The following is a 15,987-nucleotide window of genomic DNA, read 5'->3' as shown; positions in this document are numbered from 1 at the left end:
AAAAACAGGCACTTTTCTCCTGCCAGTAAATGCCAGTGTAGCGGATGGTTGCCACTAGTTACTAACATCCACGCATATTCACCCTGCTGCCAGACATCCATACGTCACACTTGTAGACAATGAAAAGTCTTTTGCTTTTTTTTGTTGTTTTATTTGGGGGATTTAACTTGGTTGGGGGAAAGGGATATTGGATGCCCATAGAACAATTGGTATTTGCAATGCTGGAGCTGATCCAGCTTCACATTGGCAAATGGTTACTCATTATCGTCACAGAACAAAAATGGTGGACTCTAATCTTGACAGACTTTTCACCTCAGAACTTCTCCCGCCTCTGAACTCTCCCTACAGACGTCTACCTCCAGGACACTTCTCCTCCTGCGCAACACTTCCCTGTCACAGAAGTAGACATTCTGTCCCACCATCTTGAACAGACTAGGCCTCACTCTGAATAATTCCTAGCTGAAACTTCACTTGATGAATAATAGGCCAGGGGCCTGCAGTACCCCTTGTTGATGGTCCTGAACATTTAGTTAGAAAAGCATACTTGACGAAGGACTACTGATCCCAGCAAGCCCGACTTGCAAATCCTCAGACTGCAGCGACTTGACACAACACCCCACGGTCTCTCCTCTGGCTCTGCACCCATCTCTCCTGGCATGCCTCTTCCAGATCTCCACTGTGCTTCACTCACCGACTCCTGCCCTGAGTCCTTCGTGAAAGATTTACCCGGACCATGCGGACAAACTGCTCCTCCAGCTCCTGTTCCAGGACAACTCTCCATGATCGTGTAAGGAGAGGCTTCCTCCCAGCTCCCAAGCTCCTCCGCCGAATCCACCTCCCCAAATGGGAGTGTTTCTCCAGCACGCCGTCTAGCACTCCATCGTTTAATTCACCCAGACGACAACTCTTCCCCCACAGGCCGACCGTGAGTCTATGTAGGAGGCCTGCCCCCTGCCAATCCTAGTTGGGGATTGATCAGGGCTACTCACATGTACTCCATGCCACTCCAACCCTCAGCCCTGCCCCTCTTTCAGAACATTCTCACTGAAAGCAGGTGAGACACCCAAGAGCTGAAGCACATGTCAGTCACACCCACTGCTACACTAACCACTCCCTGACCCCAGATCAAAAACAAACAGGCCTAGCTTGCAGTATTGGCCTGCTTAAATTTACCTGTACTGACAGAATCTACTAAACACTACGGGGCAGATCCACAAAAGAATTACGCCGGCGTATCTATTGATACGCTGGCGTAATTAAAAATTTCCTGCGTCGTATCTTTGTTTTGTATCTTCAAAACAAGATACGACGGCATCTCGGATCTAAGGTGCAATTTTTCGGCGGCCGCTAGGTGTCGTTTTCGTCGAATTCCGCGTCGAGTATGCAAATTAGCTCGTTACGGCGATCCATGAACGTACTTCCGGCCGGCGCATTTTTTTACGTCATTTGCGTTCGGCTTTTTCCGGCGTATAGTTAAAGCTACTGTTATGAGGCGTACTCAATGTTAAGTATTGCCGTTGTTCCCGCGTAGAAATTTGAAATTTTTACGTCGTTTGAGTAAGTCGTTCACGAATAGGGATTTGCGTAGAATGACGTCACCATCGGAAGCATTGGCTTGTTCCGGGTTAATTTCGAGCATGCGCACTGAGATACCCCCAAGGACGGCGCATGCGTAGTTAAAAAAAAACGTTGTTTACGTCGGGTCACAACGTATTTACATAAAACACGCCCCCATCACAGAGATTTGAATGCCGCGCCATTACGCCGCCAAAGATACACTACGCCACCGTAACTTACGGCGCGGATTCTTTGTGGATTTGAAAAAAAAAGTAAGTTACGGCGGCGTAGTGTATGTTAGATACGCTACGCCCGGCGCATAAATGCGCCGCTGTACGTGGATCTGCCCCTACACCTCTAGCACCTACCTATGGTAGAGGGTGGTACACCAGTAACAGGAATAGGTTGCCCGTAAAAAATATGGAGACCATTCGAGTGCCTGTGTTTAGAAGGCACTGGTGTGTTGTGTGGTGTCATGGTGCAAGGGAAAAGAGAAGCATGGCTAGAGCCTCGTGTGTGGGTCTGCGGGATGGGAGAAAGGCAAGCCGGTAGCGGGACTGTTTGGACTGGAGTGGGTTGAAGGGACCACCTAGGATGGAAAGAGACTGCCACTGTGACTCAGGAGGGGGCATGTGGTGTCGGTGATCTGTGCTGCTGCACACTGCTGTCAGTATCACTGTGAGAGTCGATTTCATGTGTGTGCGCCCATTCAATTTCTAAGGCCCCATACACACGATAGAATCCATCCGCTGAAAAATCCCAGCGAATGGGTTTCAGCGGATAGATCCTATGGTGTGTACACTCCAGCGGATCTGTTTCCGCGGATATTTATCCCCTGGGATGGATTTCCAGCAGATAAATATTTGATGACATGCTATCAAATCTATCCGCTGGAATCCATCCCAACGGATGGATCCGCTGGTCTGTATAGACTCACCGGATCCATCTGTCCGAAGGGATCCCCCGCATGCGTCGTAATGATTCGACGCATGCGTGGAATTCCTTATATGACAGCGTCGCGCACGTCGCCGCGTCATAATTGCGGCGACGGCGCGACACGTCATCGCCAGAGGATTTTGGCGCCGATTTCAATGCGATGGTGAGTACATCGTATGGAAATCCGCACAAATCCTCGAGAGGATTTATCCGCGGAAACGGTCCGCTGGACCGTATTCGCAGATAAATCCTCTTGTGTGTATGGGGCCTTATGCCCCATACAGACGGTCGTTTTTTGTGATGAAAAAAAATGACGTTTTTGAAAACGTCATTTAAAATGATAGTGTGTGGGGAAAATGTCGTTTTATGTCTTCAGAAAAACGACCAAAAAAAAATTCGAACATGCTCGAATTTTTTGTGTCGTTTTTCAAAATGTCATTTTTTGTGTCAATGAAAATGATAGTGTGTGGGCAAAACGACGTTTTTGAACCCGCACATGCCCAGAAGCAAGTTTTGAGACGGGAGGTAAAACTACCATTCATAATGGAGTAAGCACATTCATCACGCTTTAACAGACAAAAAAGCACGAATCATCTTTTACTAACAAGTAACCAGCTAAAAGCAGCCTCAAGGCGAATAGAACTTCCCCTTTAGAGTGCCGTCACTTTGTTCATAATTTTTCAAAATGATGGTGTGTATGCTACATCGTTTTTGAAAATGAAGTTTCAAAAATGTCGTTTTTTTTCATCACTTCAAACGTCATTTTTTTTTCATCACAAAAAACGACCGTCTGTATGGGGCATTAGAGTCCTATCCCTGAGCTACTTACTTACTATATCCAAAATAAAATAAATATGATTTTTGCCTTAATATCTACCATACATCACATTGCTAATTGCATGTTGTATTTGTTTGTAGCCTAAATACTGAAATGTGCACTTAAAACTGTAATTTTGTAACTTTTGGAAATGCCAGTAAAAACTTGGCTGCACAAGTACATTTTGGGTGTGGTGTCAGTAATTTTCAAGCTGGTAGGTTGGCAACACTGGCGCTGCTTCCACTGTGATTTTACACAGTGAGTCCTGTGGACCCGATGTTCGGCAGCACCCGTTGATCATTTGGTACACTGACAGAATTTCAGTCTGCCTATGTAAACAAGGCAGATCGCTGTTCTGTCAGTAAGGAAGGCATTGATCCTATCCTGTGTTCCTGTAATGCAGGAACACAGATCGATGTCTTCCACTAGTAAAAGGACCTCCTCCACTACACTGAAACATTAGCAAGGCACACAGTTAATCCTTTATTGCCCCTGATGTTAACCCCTTCCCTGCCAGTGTCATTAGTCCAGTGCATGTTTTTAGCACTGATCACTGTAATAATGTCACTGGTCCCCACAAAAGTGTCAAAAGTATCAGTCAGGTGTTGATTTGTCCACCACAGTATTGAAGTCCTGCTATAAGTTGCTGATCCCTGCCATTACTATTAAAAAAAAAAAAAATTGTTTTAAATATCTTAAAGTCTGTGGACGCTATAACTTTTGCGCAAACCAATCAGTATAAGCTTATTGCGATTTTTTTTGATTTTTTTTAAAGAAAAATATGTAGCAGAATACATATACTGAAGAAGAATTTTTTTTTTTATTTTTTTTTTATTATTGGATGTGTTTTTTAGCAGAATGTAAAAAATATATTATTTTTTCCCAAAATTGTTGGTCATTCTTTGTTTATAGGGCAAAAAAAATAAAAACCGCAGAGGTGATCAAATACCACCAAAAGAAAGCTCTATTTGTGGGGAAAAAGAAGGACATAGATTTTATTTGGGTACAACGTCACATGACCCACTCAACTGTCAGTTAAAGTTTTAAGGTGGGAGGTAATCCTTCCGGAGGTGTAGTGGTTAATAATTCTCCCTTATGTCAGCAATATGCATTTAATCATCTCATATGTAACCATCATCTGATGCCTCCTCAGCCTCCTGCTGATTATTTGTCCCAGGGAAGAAAGAGAGGGATACATTTTTAATAACCTAACTCTGTTTAACCATTTCAGCCCCGGCTGCTCAATGACCAGGCCACTTTTTGCGATATGGCACCCCGTCACTTTAACTGACAATTGTCGTGTGACTCTGTACCCAAACAAAATGTACGTCCTTTTTTCCCCACAGATAGAGCTTTCTTTTGGTGGTATTTGATCATCTCTGCGATTTAAATTTTTTGCGCAATAAACAAAAAAAGAGCGACACGATATTTTGTACTTTTTGCTATAATAAATATAATAAATATCCTTATAATAAAATAATTATTTTTTCTCAGTTTAGGCCGATATGTATTCTTATACATATTTTTGGTAATAAAAATGGCAAAAAGCGTATATTGATTGGTTTGCGCAAAAGTTTTACTATTATTATTTTTTTACCAATAAAGGCGGCGATCTGCGATTTTTATCGGGACTGCGACATTATAGTGGACACATCGGACACTTTTGACACTATTTTGGGGCCATTGGCTATATATCAGTGCTATAAAAATGCACTGATTACTGTAAAAATTTCACTGGCAGGGAAGGGGTTAACACGATCAAGGGGTTAATTGTGTTCCCTATGTGTGTGTGTGTTCTAACTGTGGGGGATGGGACTGACTATAGGAGATGACAGATCGTGGTTCCCAGCTCGTAGGAACTCACAATCTCGCTCTCCTCTCCTCACGGAACTGGGATGTGTGTGTTTACACACACGTCCCTGTTCTGCCTCTCGAGCCCGCAATCACTTGTGGCCGGCGGTCATTGTGACCGCTGGTCACAGGCATTGGCACCCCCGCTATGCAGCCTGCTATCCCACTTAAAGGGACCGACGTACAGCTACGGTGGTTCGCGGGATGGTGCCGACCTGCCCCCGTATAATTAACTTCTCCACAATGTTATCCCTCACCTGTCTGGTGTGTTCCTTGGCATTCATGATGCTGTTTGTTCACTAAGGTTCTCTAACAAACCTCTGAGGGCTTCACAGAACAACTGTATTTATACTGAGATTAAATTACACACAGGTGGACTCTTTTTACTAATTAGGTGACTTCTATAGGCAATTGGCTCCACTAGATTCAACCATTTATAATTTTCCTTCCACTTTACAATTATGTGCCACTTTGTGTTAGTCTAGCACATAAAATCCCAAAGAAAAACATTTACGTTTTTGGTTGTAACGTGACAAAATGTGAAAAATTTCAATTGGTATGAATATTTTTTGAAGACACTGTGGTCCAGATTCACAGAGAGCAAGGCGCACATTACGCCGCCATAGAGCACACACCGTACGCCATGCCGACGTAGCGTGGAGAGGCAAGCATTGCATTCAGCAAGCCAGTGCTCCCAAAGCTGCGCCAGCGTGGCGTAGGTTTCGAAGGTGCACGCTGGCGTAGGTGGAAGTGGGGGTGACCCCATGCAAATGATGGGCCGAGCGCCAGACAGGTACGCATCACGAACTGCGCATGCGCCGTGACGTGGACGCATACACAGCACCCCCCTGCGCCTGCTCACAACCACGCCGGCACAACTGCCTAAGCTATGTCGGATCACCGTGTACGCCGTGAACATAACGTACGCCCAGCCAGACACACGTCCAATGCACAATACGCCGACTTGTGTTCCCTGGTGCAGACCTGTGCATGTCTGTTGCTGGGTTGCACCTCATTTATGGGGAATAACTTTATGCCGAACGTACAACATACACGCATCTCGCGTAGCATGCGCCGGCCACACGCACGTTCGTGAATCGCCGTATTTGCCTCATTTGCATGTTTGAATGGCTAATCAATGGGAGCAGCCCCATGCGTCCAGCCCATATGTGCGCCCACCCTACACCCGCGTGTGCAAGCTACGTCGGCGAGGTGTAGCCTGTTTTTAGGCGCATGTTGGTTCGTGGGTTTGCCACACACATACGCCGGCGCATATTGGCACTTACGTCGGTGTAACGTGTTATACGTCGGCGTAAGTGCTTTGTGAATCTGGGCCACAGTGTGTGTATATATATATATATATATATATATATATATATATATATATATATATATATATATAGACCAGTAAAATGTGGTGTGTGTGTAAAACAGGTGAAGAGGACTGTTGGTTTGGGCAGGCACCAAAAATTGCATGTTTACAAGCAATATTCCAATTAAAATAGTCATACTGATGCAATGGCTTTCAATGAGCGGTTGAGTCACCCTTTGGATCTTAAAGGGGTTGTAAAGGTACAATTTGTTTCCCTAAATAGCTTCCTTTACCTTAGTGCAGTCCCCCTTCACTTACCTCATCCTTCCATTTTGCTTTTAAATGTCCTTATTTCTTCTGAGAAATCCTCACTTCCTGTTCTTCTGTCTGTAACTCCACACAGTAATGAGAGGCTTTCTTCCTGGTGTGGAGTGTCGTGCTCGCTCCCTCCCTTGGACTACAGGAGAGTCAGGACGCCCACTAACACACAGCTTCTTTCTCTATCTGCAACGTAGAGAGCATCCTGACTTTCCTGTAGTCCAAGGGAGGGGGCGAGCACGACACTCCACACCAGGGAGAAAGCCATGCATTACTGTGTGGAGATACAGACAGAAGAACAGGAAGTGAGGATTTCTCATAAGAAATAAGGACATTTAAAAGCAAAATAGAAGGATGAGGTAAGTGAAGGAGGACTGCACTGAGGTAAAGGAAGCTATTTAGGAAAAAATGATTGTACCTTTACAACCCCTTTAAAGTTCCAAGTACGACCATGGAACCAAGGATCTTGCCACTAGAATCAGGGCCGTCTTTAATATGGTTTGGGCCCAGGGCAAACATTTTTTTTGGGCCCCCCTCCAGCTTATTTTGGGCCTGGCTGGTTCACATGTATGTTTTGGCGGTCCTTATTTGTGCAGGTACAGCAGCCCATTGATTTGAATGGGCTGCCATGCCTTTGTTTCCTGCAGAAAAAAGGTGCATTCAGCATTTTAAAAATACAGTTGCCTTGAAATCCATTCTGCTTTTGCACCATGCTACTTACCTGCAGTTCTTGCACACACAAACGCACTGTGTTTTTAAAAGCGTGACCTAAACATCTAAAAATGCAGCAAGTTTGACAGTGCGGGAACTGCAGATAAGTCACAGCAGACAGCAGAATGGACAGACAGTGCTGTATTTCAGTGCTTGATGGGCATAGGCGTGCCGTGTGCGCAGCCTATTACATGAGGCATGCGCTTTTCTTTGCAGGAAACGCAGGCATGGCGAATGGGCTGCTGTGCCTGCGCAAATGTGGGCCGCCAAAACACATACATGTGAACCAGCCAGGCCCAAAATAAGCCCATCAAGCAGTTAAATACAGACAGTAATGTCATGTACTCTGAGGCTTAACTCAGCCTGGACTGCAGGTCTGGTCTGTGATTTAAAGAGTTCCTCTATTTTACACATGGCATGGCATGGGGTCCCATGGTGCTAAAGCAGAATGGACAGACGGTGCTGTGACCCCATGCCATGCCATGTGTGTAAAATAGAGGAACTTTTTAAAACACTGACCAGACCTGCAGTGAATCATCAAATATTATAAAGACTTTGGGCACACTCTACAGAAAACTTCAATTTACAATATAGATTAGCAAACAGTGACATACCTTGAGGAGCAGGACATGAAGAAGTCAGCCTCAGGAAGAGCAAACTGGGGATGTTATAAAATCACATTCTAATTCACTTTTATATACAAGCAGCACCCAGTGGCAGGAAGGGAGAAGTGCGTGTCTAAAGGGAAGTCAGGGGTGCTGTACATTTTAAAACACTGGGAAGGGAAGCAGTACTGTCACTGGCTGCGTGCCGCTGATGATTTTCAGCCTGATTTGTGGGCAGCACAGGGGCTTAACGGGAGGCAGGGCCGCCATCAGGAATTATGGGGCCACTTACACAGCTTCAGGCATGGGCCCCCTGGAGCAGAGAACCGGGATGGGGGGTGCTGCCGCCTGAAATTGAGAAGCAGGGGGGGGGGGGGGGCTGCCGCAAATTTAGAAGCGGGGGTCCTTTACAAAAAAAGAAATAAAGAAAGAAATAAAGAAAAATATATATAAAAAAGGGGTGTAGCCATCTGGGGACCTCTGGGCCCTTTAATAAAAAGAAAAAAAGAAATAAAATATATATATATATAAAATATATTTTAAAAAGGGGGTTGCCATCTGGGGCCCTGGGGACCTCTGGGCCCTTTAATATTTTTTTTTTAATAAAAAATAAATTACAAAAAAAAGGGGGTTGCCATCCGGGACCTCTGGGCCCTTTAATAAAAAATATATATAAAGAAACATTTATAAAAAAAAAAGGGGGGGTTGCCATCCAGGGCCCTGGGGACCTCTGGGCCCTTAAATTAAAAATAAATAAAACAAATATATAAACAAAAATAAAAAAATAAACATTTATAAAAAAAGATAAAGGGTGTTTGCCACATGGGGACCTCTGAGCCCTTTAATAAAAATATATATATATATATATATATATATATATATATATATATATATAAAGAAATAAAATATATAAAAAAAATATTTTTTATAAAAAAAAAGGGGGGTTGCCATCCGGGGCCCTGGGGACCTCTGGGTCCTATAATAATAATAATAATAATAATAATAATAATAATAATAATAATAAACATATATATATATATATATATATATATATATATAAACGATTTTTTTTTATTAAAAAAAGGGGGTTTTCATCCGGGGCCCTGGGGAACTATGGGCCCCTGGGGACCCCCAGACCTCTAAAAAAAATTGGCCCTTTAATAAAAAATAAAATAAAAATATATTAAAAAATTGTCCCTTTAATAAAAATATATAATTTTTTTTATTATTTAAAAAAAAATATAAAAAAAGGGGGGTTGCCATTTGGGGCCCTGGGGTCCTCCGGGCCCCTGGGGGCCTCCGGACCCCTAAAAAAAAAAAAAAAAAAAAAAAAAAAAAATTTTTTTTTTTTTTTTTTTTTTTAAGGGGGTTGCTTTGGGCCCCCAACAGTGACAGGGCCCAGGGCACCTGCCCCATTTGCCCTGCGGTAAAGACGGCCCTGACTAGAATTCACATTTTTTTTGGGCCCCCCTCCAGCTTATTTTGGGCCTGGCTGGTTCACATGTATGTTTTGGCGGTCCTTATTTGTGCAGGTACAGCAGCCCATTGATTTGAATGGGCTGCCATGCCTTTGTTTCCTGCAGAAAAAAGGTGCATTCAGCATTTTAAAAATACAGTTGCCTTGAAATCCATTCTGCTTTTGCACCATGCTACTTACCTGCAGTTCTTGCACACACAAACGCACTGTGTTTTTAAAAGCGTGACCTAAACATCTAAAAATGCAGCAAGTTTGACAGTGCGGGAACTGCAGATAAGTCACAGCAGACAGCAGAATGGACAGACAGTGCTGTATTTCAGTGCTTGATGGGCATAGGCGTGCCGTGTGCGCAGCCTATTACATGAGGCATGCGCTTTTCTTTGCAGGAAACGCAGGCATGGCGAATGGGCTGCTGTGCCTGCGCAAATGTGGGCCGCCAAAACACATACATGTGAACCAGCCAGGCCCAAAATAAGCCCATCAAGCAGTTAAATACAGACAGTAATGTCATGTACTCTGAGGCTTAACTCAGCCTGGACTGCAGGTCTGGTCTGTGATTTAAAGAGTTCCTCTATTTTACACATGGCATGGCATGGGGTCCCATGGTGCTAAAGCAGAATGGACAGACGGTGCTGTGACCCCATGCCATGCCATGTGTGTAAAATAGAGGAACTTTTTAAAACACTGACCAGACCTGCAGTGAATCATCAAATATTATAAAGACTTTGGGCACACTCTACAGAAAACTTCAATTTACAATATAGATTAGCAAACAGTGACATACCTTGAGGAGCAGGACATGAAGAAGTCAGCCTCAGGAAGAGCAAACTGGGGATGTTATAAAATCACATTCTAATTCACTTTTATATACAAGCAGCACCCAGTGGCAGGAAGGGAGAAGTGCGTGTCTAAAGGGAAGTCAGGGGTGCTGTACATTTTAAAACACTGGGAAGGGAAGCAGTACTGTCACTGGCTGCGTGCCGCTGATGATTTTCAGCCTGATTTGTGGGCAGCACAGGGGCTTAACGGGAGGCAGGGCCGCCATCAGGAATTATGGGGCCACTTACACAGCTTCAGGCATGGGCCCCCTGGAGCAGAGAACCGGGATGGGGGGTGCTGCCGCCTGAAATTGAGAAGCAGGGGGGGGGGGGGGGCTGCCGCAAATTTAGAAGCGGGGGTCCTTTACAAAAAAAGAAATAAAGAAAGAAATAAAGAAAAATATATATAAAAAAGGGGTGTAGCCATCTGGGGACCTCTGGGCCCTTTAATAAAAAGAAAAAAAGAAATAAAATATATATATATATAAAATATATTTTAAAAAGGGGGTTGCCATCTGGGGCCCTGGGGACCTCTGGGCCCTTTAATATTTTTTTTTTAATAAAAAATAAATTACAAAAAAAAGGGGGTTGCCATCCGGGACCTCTGGGCCCTTTAATAAAAAATATATATAAAGAAACATTTATAAAAAAAAAAGGGGGGGTTGCCATCCAGGGCCCTGGGGACCTCTGGGCCCTTAAATTAAAAATAAATAAAACAAATATATAAACAAAAATAAAAAAATAAACATTTATAAAAAAAGATAAAGGGTGTTTGCCACATGGGGACCTCTGAGCCCTTTAATAAAAATATATATATATATATATATATATATATATATATATATATATATAAAGAAATAAAATATATAAAAAAAATATTTTTTATAAAAAAAAAGGGGGGTTGCCATCCGGGGCCCTGGGGACCTCTGGGTCCTATAATAATAATAATAATAATAATAATAATAATAATAATAATAATAAACATATATATATATATATATATATATATATATATAAACGATTTTTTTTTATTAAAAAAAGGGGGTTTTCATCCGGGGCCCTGGGGAACTATGGGCCCCTGGGGACCCCCAGACCTCTAAAAAAAATTGGCCCTTTAATAAAAAATAAAATAAAAATATATTAAAAAATTGTCCCTTTAATAAAAATATATAATTTTTTTTATTATTTAAAAAAAAATATAAAAAAGGGGGGGTTGCCATTTGGGGCCCTGGGGTCCTCCGGGCCCCTGGGGGCCTCCGGACCCCTAAAAAAAAAAAAAAAAAAAAAAAAAAAAAATTTTTTTTTTTTTTTTTTTTTTTAAGGGGGTTGCTTTGGGCCCCCAACAGTGACAGGGCCCAGGGCACCTGCCCCATTTGCCCTGCGGTAAAGACGGCCCTGACTAGAATTCACATTAGCACTCAAAAACCACGCTAGTTAAAACAAGGTCTCACTTAGCTGGGGGGTGCTCACACTTTGTGTCCTAGGTGCTTGAGCAAAAGATATCAGGGCAGCAGTCTCTATGTTGTTCAGGAATTCAGAGGTCTGATTATTGCTAAAAGTGGAAGAGACGTTCTTGACTGTGAGAATCTGGCTGAATGTGTTTGCTGTTTGATTAAGCTGATTCTTTGCCTCCTGTGATGAGAAACAATGATTAAAGTACATAAGAAGAATCAGAAGGGCGCAGAAATAAAACCTTACAGTGCATACATTGCAAAACTTAGCCAAATCAAAGGAAAGAACAAAGGTGGAAAAGGCAACAATGATGTGTGTACTATATTAACACACAGCCAATAAGAAATCATCCCTTAAAGCTGAGCTCAAGGAAGATATAAAAGATCAATGCAGCTTTATGGTCATCAATACGTTACCAAATGTATTTATTTTTTAATACAGACAGTGTACACACTAGGGTGACCACATTTCCAAACTGCCATTCAGGGACAACCATCCCCCCCCCCCCCCCCGCACCCACGCCAGCCCCCCCCCCCCAAAAAAAAATATTTTAGTTTTTTTTTGTTTTTTTTTTTATAAAGTCACTTTGGGCCAGATTCATGTAGATGTGCGGCGGCGTAACGTATCGTAGATACGTTACACCGCCGCAAGTTTTCATCGCAAGTGCCTGATTCACAGAGCACTTGCAATGAAAACCTACGCTGGCAGCCTCCGGCGTAAGCCCGCGTAATTTAAATGGGCGTGTGCATCCTGCATCCTAAGATCCGACAGTGTAAAACAATTACACCTGTCGGATCTTAGGTCTATCTATGCGTAACTGATTCTATGAATCAGCCGCATAGATACTCTGAGAGATACGACTGCGTATCTCCACTGTGAATCTGGCCCTTTGTACTTTACTTACTCTAGCAAGTTTATCAAATTCACCCTGTTTAGTGTCCCCTCATGTCTCTCTGTCTCCTTCATCGATGTCCTCTCAGTTCCCTGTGTTTCACCTTTATTAGCATCCCCTCTGTTCCCTGTGTCACCTTCATTACTGTTCTCTCAGTTGTTCCCCTGTGTTACCTTCATATCCCCTCACTTGTCAGCTTCTTTACTGTCCCCTGCTTGTGTCACCTTCTCCTTCATTACTGTCCCCAACTTGTGTCACCTTCTTCTTCATTACTGTCCCCAACTTGTGTCACCTTCATTACTGTCCCCAACTTGTGCCACCTTCATTACTGTCCCCAACTTGTGTCACCTTCATTACTGTCCCCAACTTGTGTCACCTTCTTCTTCATTACTGTCCCCAACTTGTGCCACCTTCATTACTGTCCCCAACTTGTGTCACCTTCTTCTTCATTACTGTCCCCAACTTGTGTCACCTTCTTCATTACTGTCCCCCAATTGTTTCACCTTCTTCTTCATTACTGCCCCCCACGTGTGTCACCTTCTTTTTCTTCATTACTGACCCCAACTTTTGTCACCTTCTTCCTCATTACTGTCCCCCACGTGTGTCACCTTCTTCTTCTTCTTCTTCGTCTTCTTCTTCGTTACTGCCCCCCCCACTTGTTTCACCTTCTTCATTACTGTCCCCAACTTGTGCCACCTTCTTCATTACTGTCCCCAACTTGTGCCACCTTCTTCATTACTGTCCCCAACTTGTGTCACCTTCGTCTTCATTACTGTCCCCCAATTGTTTCACCTTCTTCATTACTGTCCCCCACATGTGTCACCTTCTTTGCTACTGCGCCCCACATGTGTCACCTTCTTCTCCATTACTGTCCCCCATTTGTGTCACCTTCCTCTTCCTTACTGTCCCCCACTTGTGTCACATTCTTTATTATTGTCCCCTCAGTGGTTGTTCCCCTGTATCACCTTCAAATTTTCCACTTGTCAACTACATGTATTACTGCCCCCACTTGTCAGCTACATGTATTACTGCCCCCCACTTGTCAGCTACATGTATTACTGCCCCCCACTTGTCAGCTACATGTATTACTGCCCCCACTTGTCAGCTTCATATATTACTGTCCCCCACTTGTCAGCTACATGTATTACTGTCGCCCCGAACCCCACTTGTCGGCTTTGTGTATTACTGTGAGAGTAATACATGAAGCTGATAAGTGGGGGACAGTAATACATGAAGCTGATAAGTGGGGGACAGTAATAAATTAGGCTGACAAGTGTGGCAAAGCAGTGGCAGGTGGTGCTCCAAATTTTTGTTGGGGGGGTGCAAAAAAACTGAAAAAAAACATCAATGGCAGCCACTGTGCCCATTAAAGCAGCTACTGTGCCCATAAATTGACGCCACTGTGCCATCAAACGTAGCGACTGTACTCATCAATTGCTGACACTGTGCCCATCAATTGCCGCTAGTGTGCCCCATCAAATGCTGCCAGTTGTCCTATCAATTACAGCTACTGTGCCCCATCAAATGCTGCCAGTGTGCCGAACAATTGCTGCTACTGTGCCCCATCAGATGCTGCCAGTGTGCCGATCAATTTCCGCTACTGTGCCCCATCAGATGCTGCCAGCGTATCGATCAATTACTGCTACTGTGCCCCATCAGATTATGCCTGTGTGCCGATCAATTGCCACTACTGTGCCCCATTAGATGCTGCCATTGTGCCGATCAATTGTTGCTACAATGCCCCATCAGAGTGCCAGTGTGTCCATCAATTGTCGCTACTGTGCCCCATCAGAGTGCCAGTGTGCCAATCAATTACCACTACTGTGCCCCATGATCAAATGCTGCCAGTGCCAGTGTGAATGTGCCCATCAATTGCCGTGACTGTGACACTGTGCCCCATCAGAAGCTATTTGTCACCTGATCATCTGCTCCGGTTTCATTTGCTCTGCTAACCTTTTAATCTGGACTCTGTCACTCTGGTCTCGTAGGGCAGACTTCAGCCAGGGTTGGTCTTCTTTTTTCCCTGGTCCTGCAGGCAGTTGGGCTGCTCGGGCGGGAGTCGGAGGTCGGATGTTGTGCAGGCACAGGTTGCAGCCTGAAATGCACTGCGGGAGCGGGAGGTCGGGAGTCGGGACCGACCGGGGACAGCTGAGGCTCAGCCGAGCCGGTGGATCTAAGGCACTGCAGAATGCCGCCGCCCGCGGCGCCGGCGCCGAGAGGCCACTGGACTGGAGGTTAAGGTCTGGTCGGAGGACTCGGATTCAGCGGTGATGTGACGTGAGTGACTTGCGAATGCGATGCTGCTCTCTCTGCTGCTGCTGCCGCGGCCGGGGGCGGGGTTCGGAGGCAGTACTGGTAAAGGCCTGTTCTCTCGGCGGGCCGCCTCCCTTTGCCCTCTCTGCATGTGACGTCACTGGTTGCTACACGCCAAGCGGGGCGGCCGTAGCAACCAGTGAGTGTGGCAATATTTTATTACAGTGGCACTGTCGCAGGCTGGCAGCCAGTCCTTTTTTCATTCCGGGACAATGTATTGTCCCGGATTGAAGGTGTCCGGGACACGGGACTCAAATTTAAATTACGGGATAATCCCGGGCAGGCCGGGACACGTGGTCTCCCTAGACCCACATTTAACTTAGCTTCTCAGAGTAGGACAGAGATAAGTAGCACAATGTGCTAATTAGGTGTGCTTCAATGCTCATGTGCTAAGAAGGTGCATGCTGAGAAGAGGGGAGAGATAAGCTTATCAAACGGTTGCATCTCCGATCACTGTCCATCACCAGCTGGGGAACGAACAAGATCTTGAAATGTTACTTAAAGGATAACTAAACCTTCCTTTTAAAAACAAAAAACAAACATGTCATACTTACCCCCTCTGTGCATTTGGTTTTGCACAGAGTGGCCCCCAGTCCTCCTCTTCTGAGGTCCCTCAGCGGCGCTCCTGGCACCTCCTCTTCTCGAGTGCCCCATCCGAGAAGTGCTCTCCTTCGGGGGAACCCATGCGGGCGCGCTCCCGTGTCCTGCTGCTGCGTCCAGACAGACTACAGGACTCAGATCCGTCCTTGGGTACCGCATCATTAAATTTAAATGCGAGCAGCCAATGGCTGCGCTGCTAACAATCTATCCAATCAGGACTGTGTTGTTTTTTTCATGTATATGCAAGACAGCTTGAGCGGAATTCCGTTGTAAAAACCCGTCTGAGTTTATTCCGAAGGAAATACCGGTCGTGTGCACGTGGAATTAG

The 15,987-nt window shown here is 44.6% G+C and overlaps 1 protein-coding gene across 1 annotated transcript in view; it reads right to left on the bottom strand.

Moving 5' to 3' along the window:
• The window catches only part of LOC120933233 (adhesion G protein-coupled receptor E1-like), a 74,370-nt gene that overhangs the window by 42,245 nt on the left and 16,138 nt on the right, over positions 1-15,987 (bottom strand). The window contains exon 5 of the mRNA XM_040346328.1: positions 11,854-12,034. Within this exon, the coding sequence (XP_040202262.1) occupies positions 11,854-12,034 (181 nt within the window). The remainder of the gene's footprint in view (positions 1-11,853; positions 12,035-15,987) is intronic.

Source organism: Rana temporaria, chromosome 3, assembly GCF_905171775.1.
Source record: "Rana temporaria chromosome 3, aRanTem1.1, whole genome shotgun sequence".
Classification (NCBI taxonomy): domain Eukaryota; kingdom Metazoa; phylum Chordata; class Amphibia; order Anura; family Ranidae; genus Rana; species Rana temporaria.
This window is presented reverse-complemented; position numbering and strand designations above follow the sequence as displayed.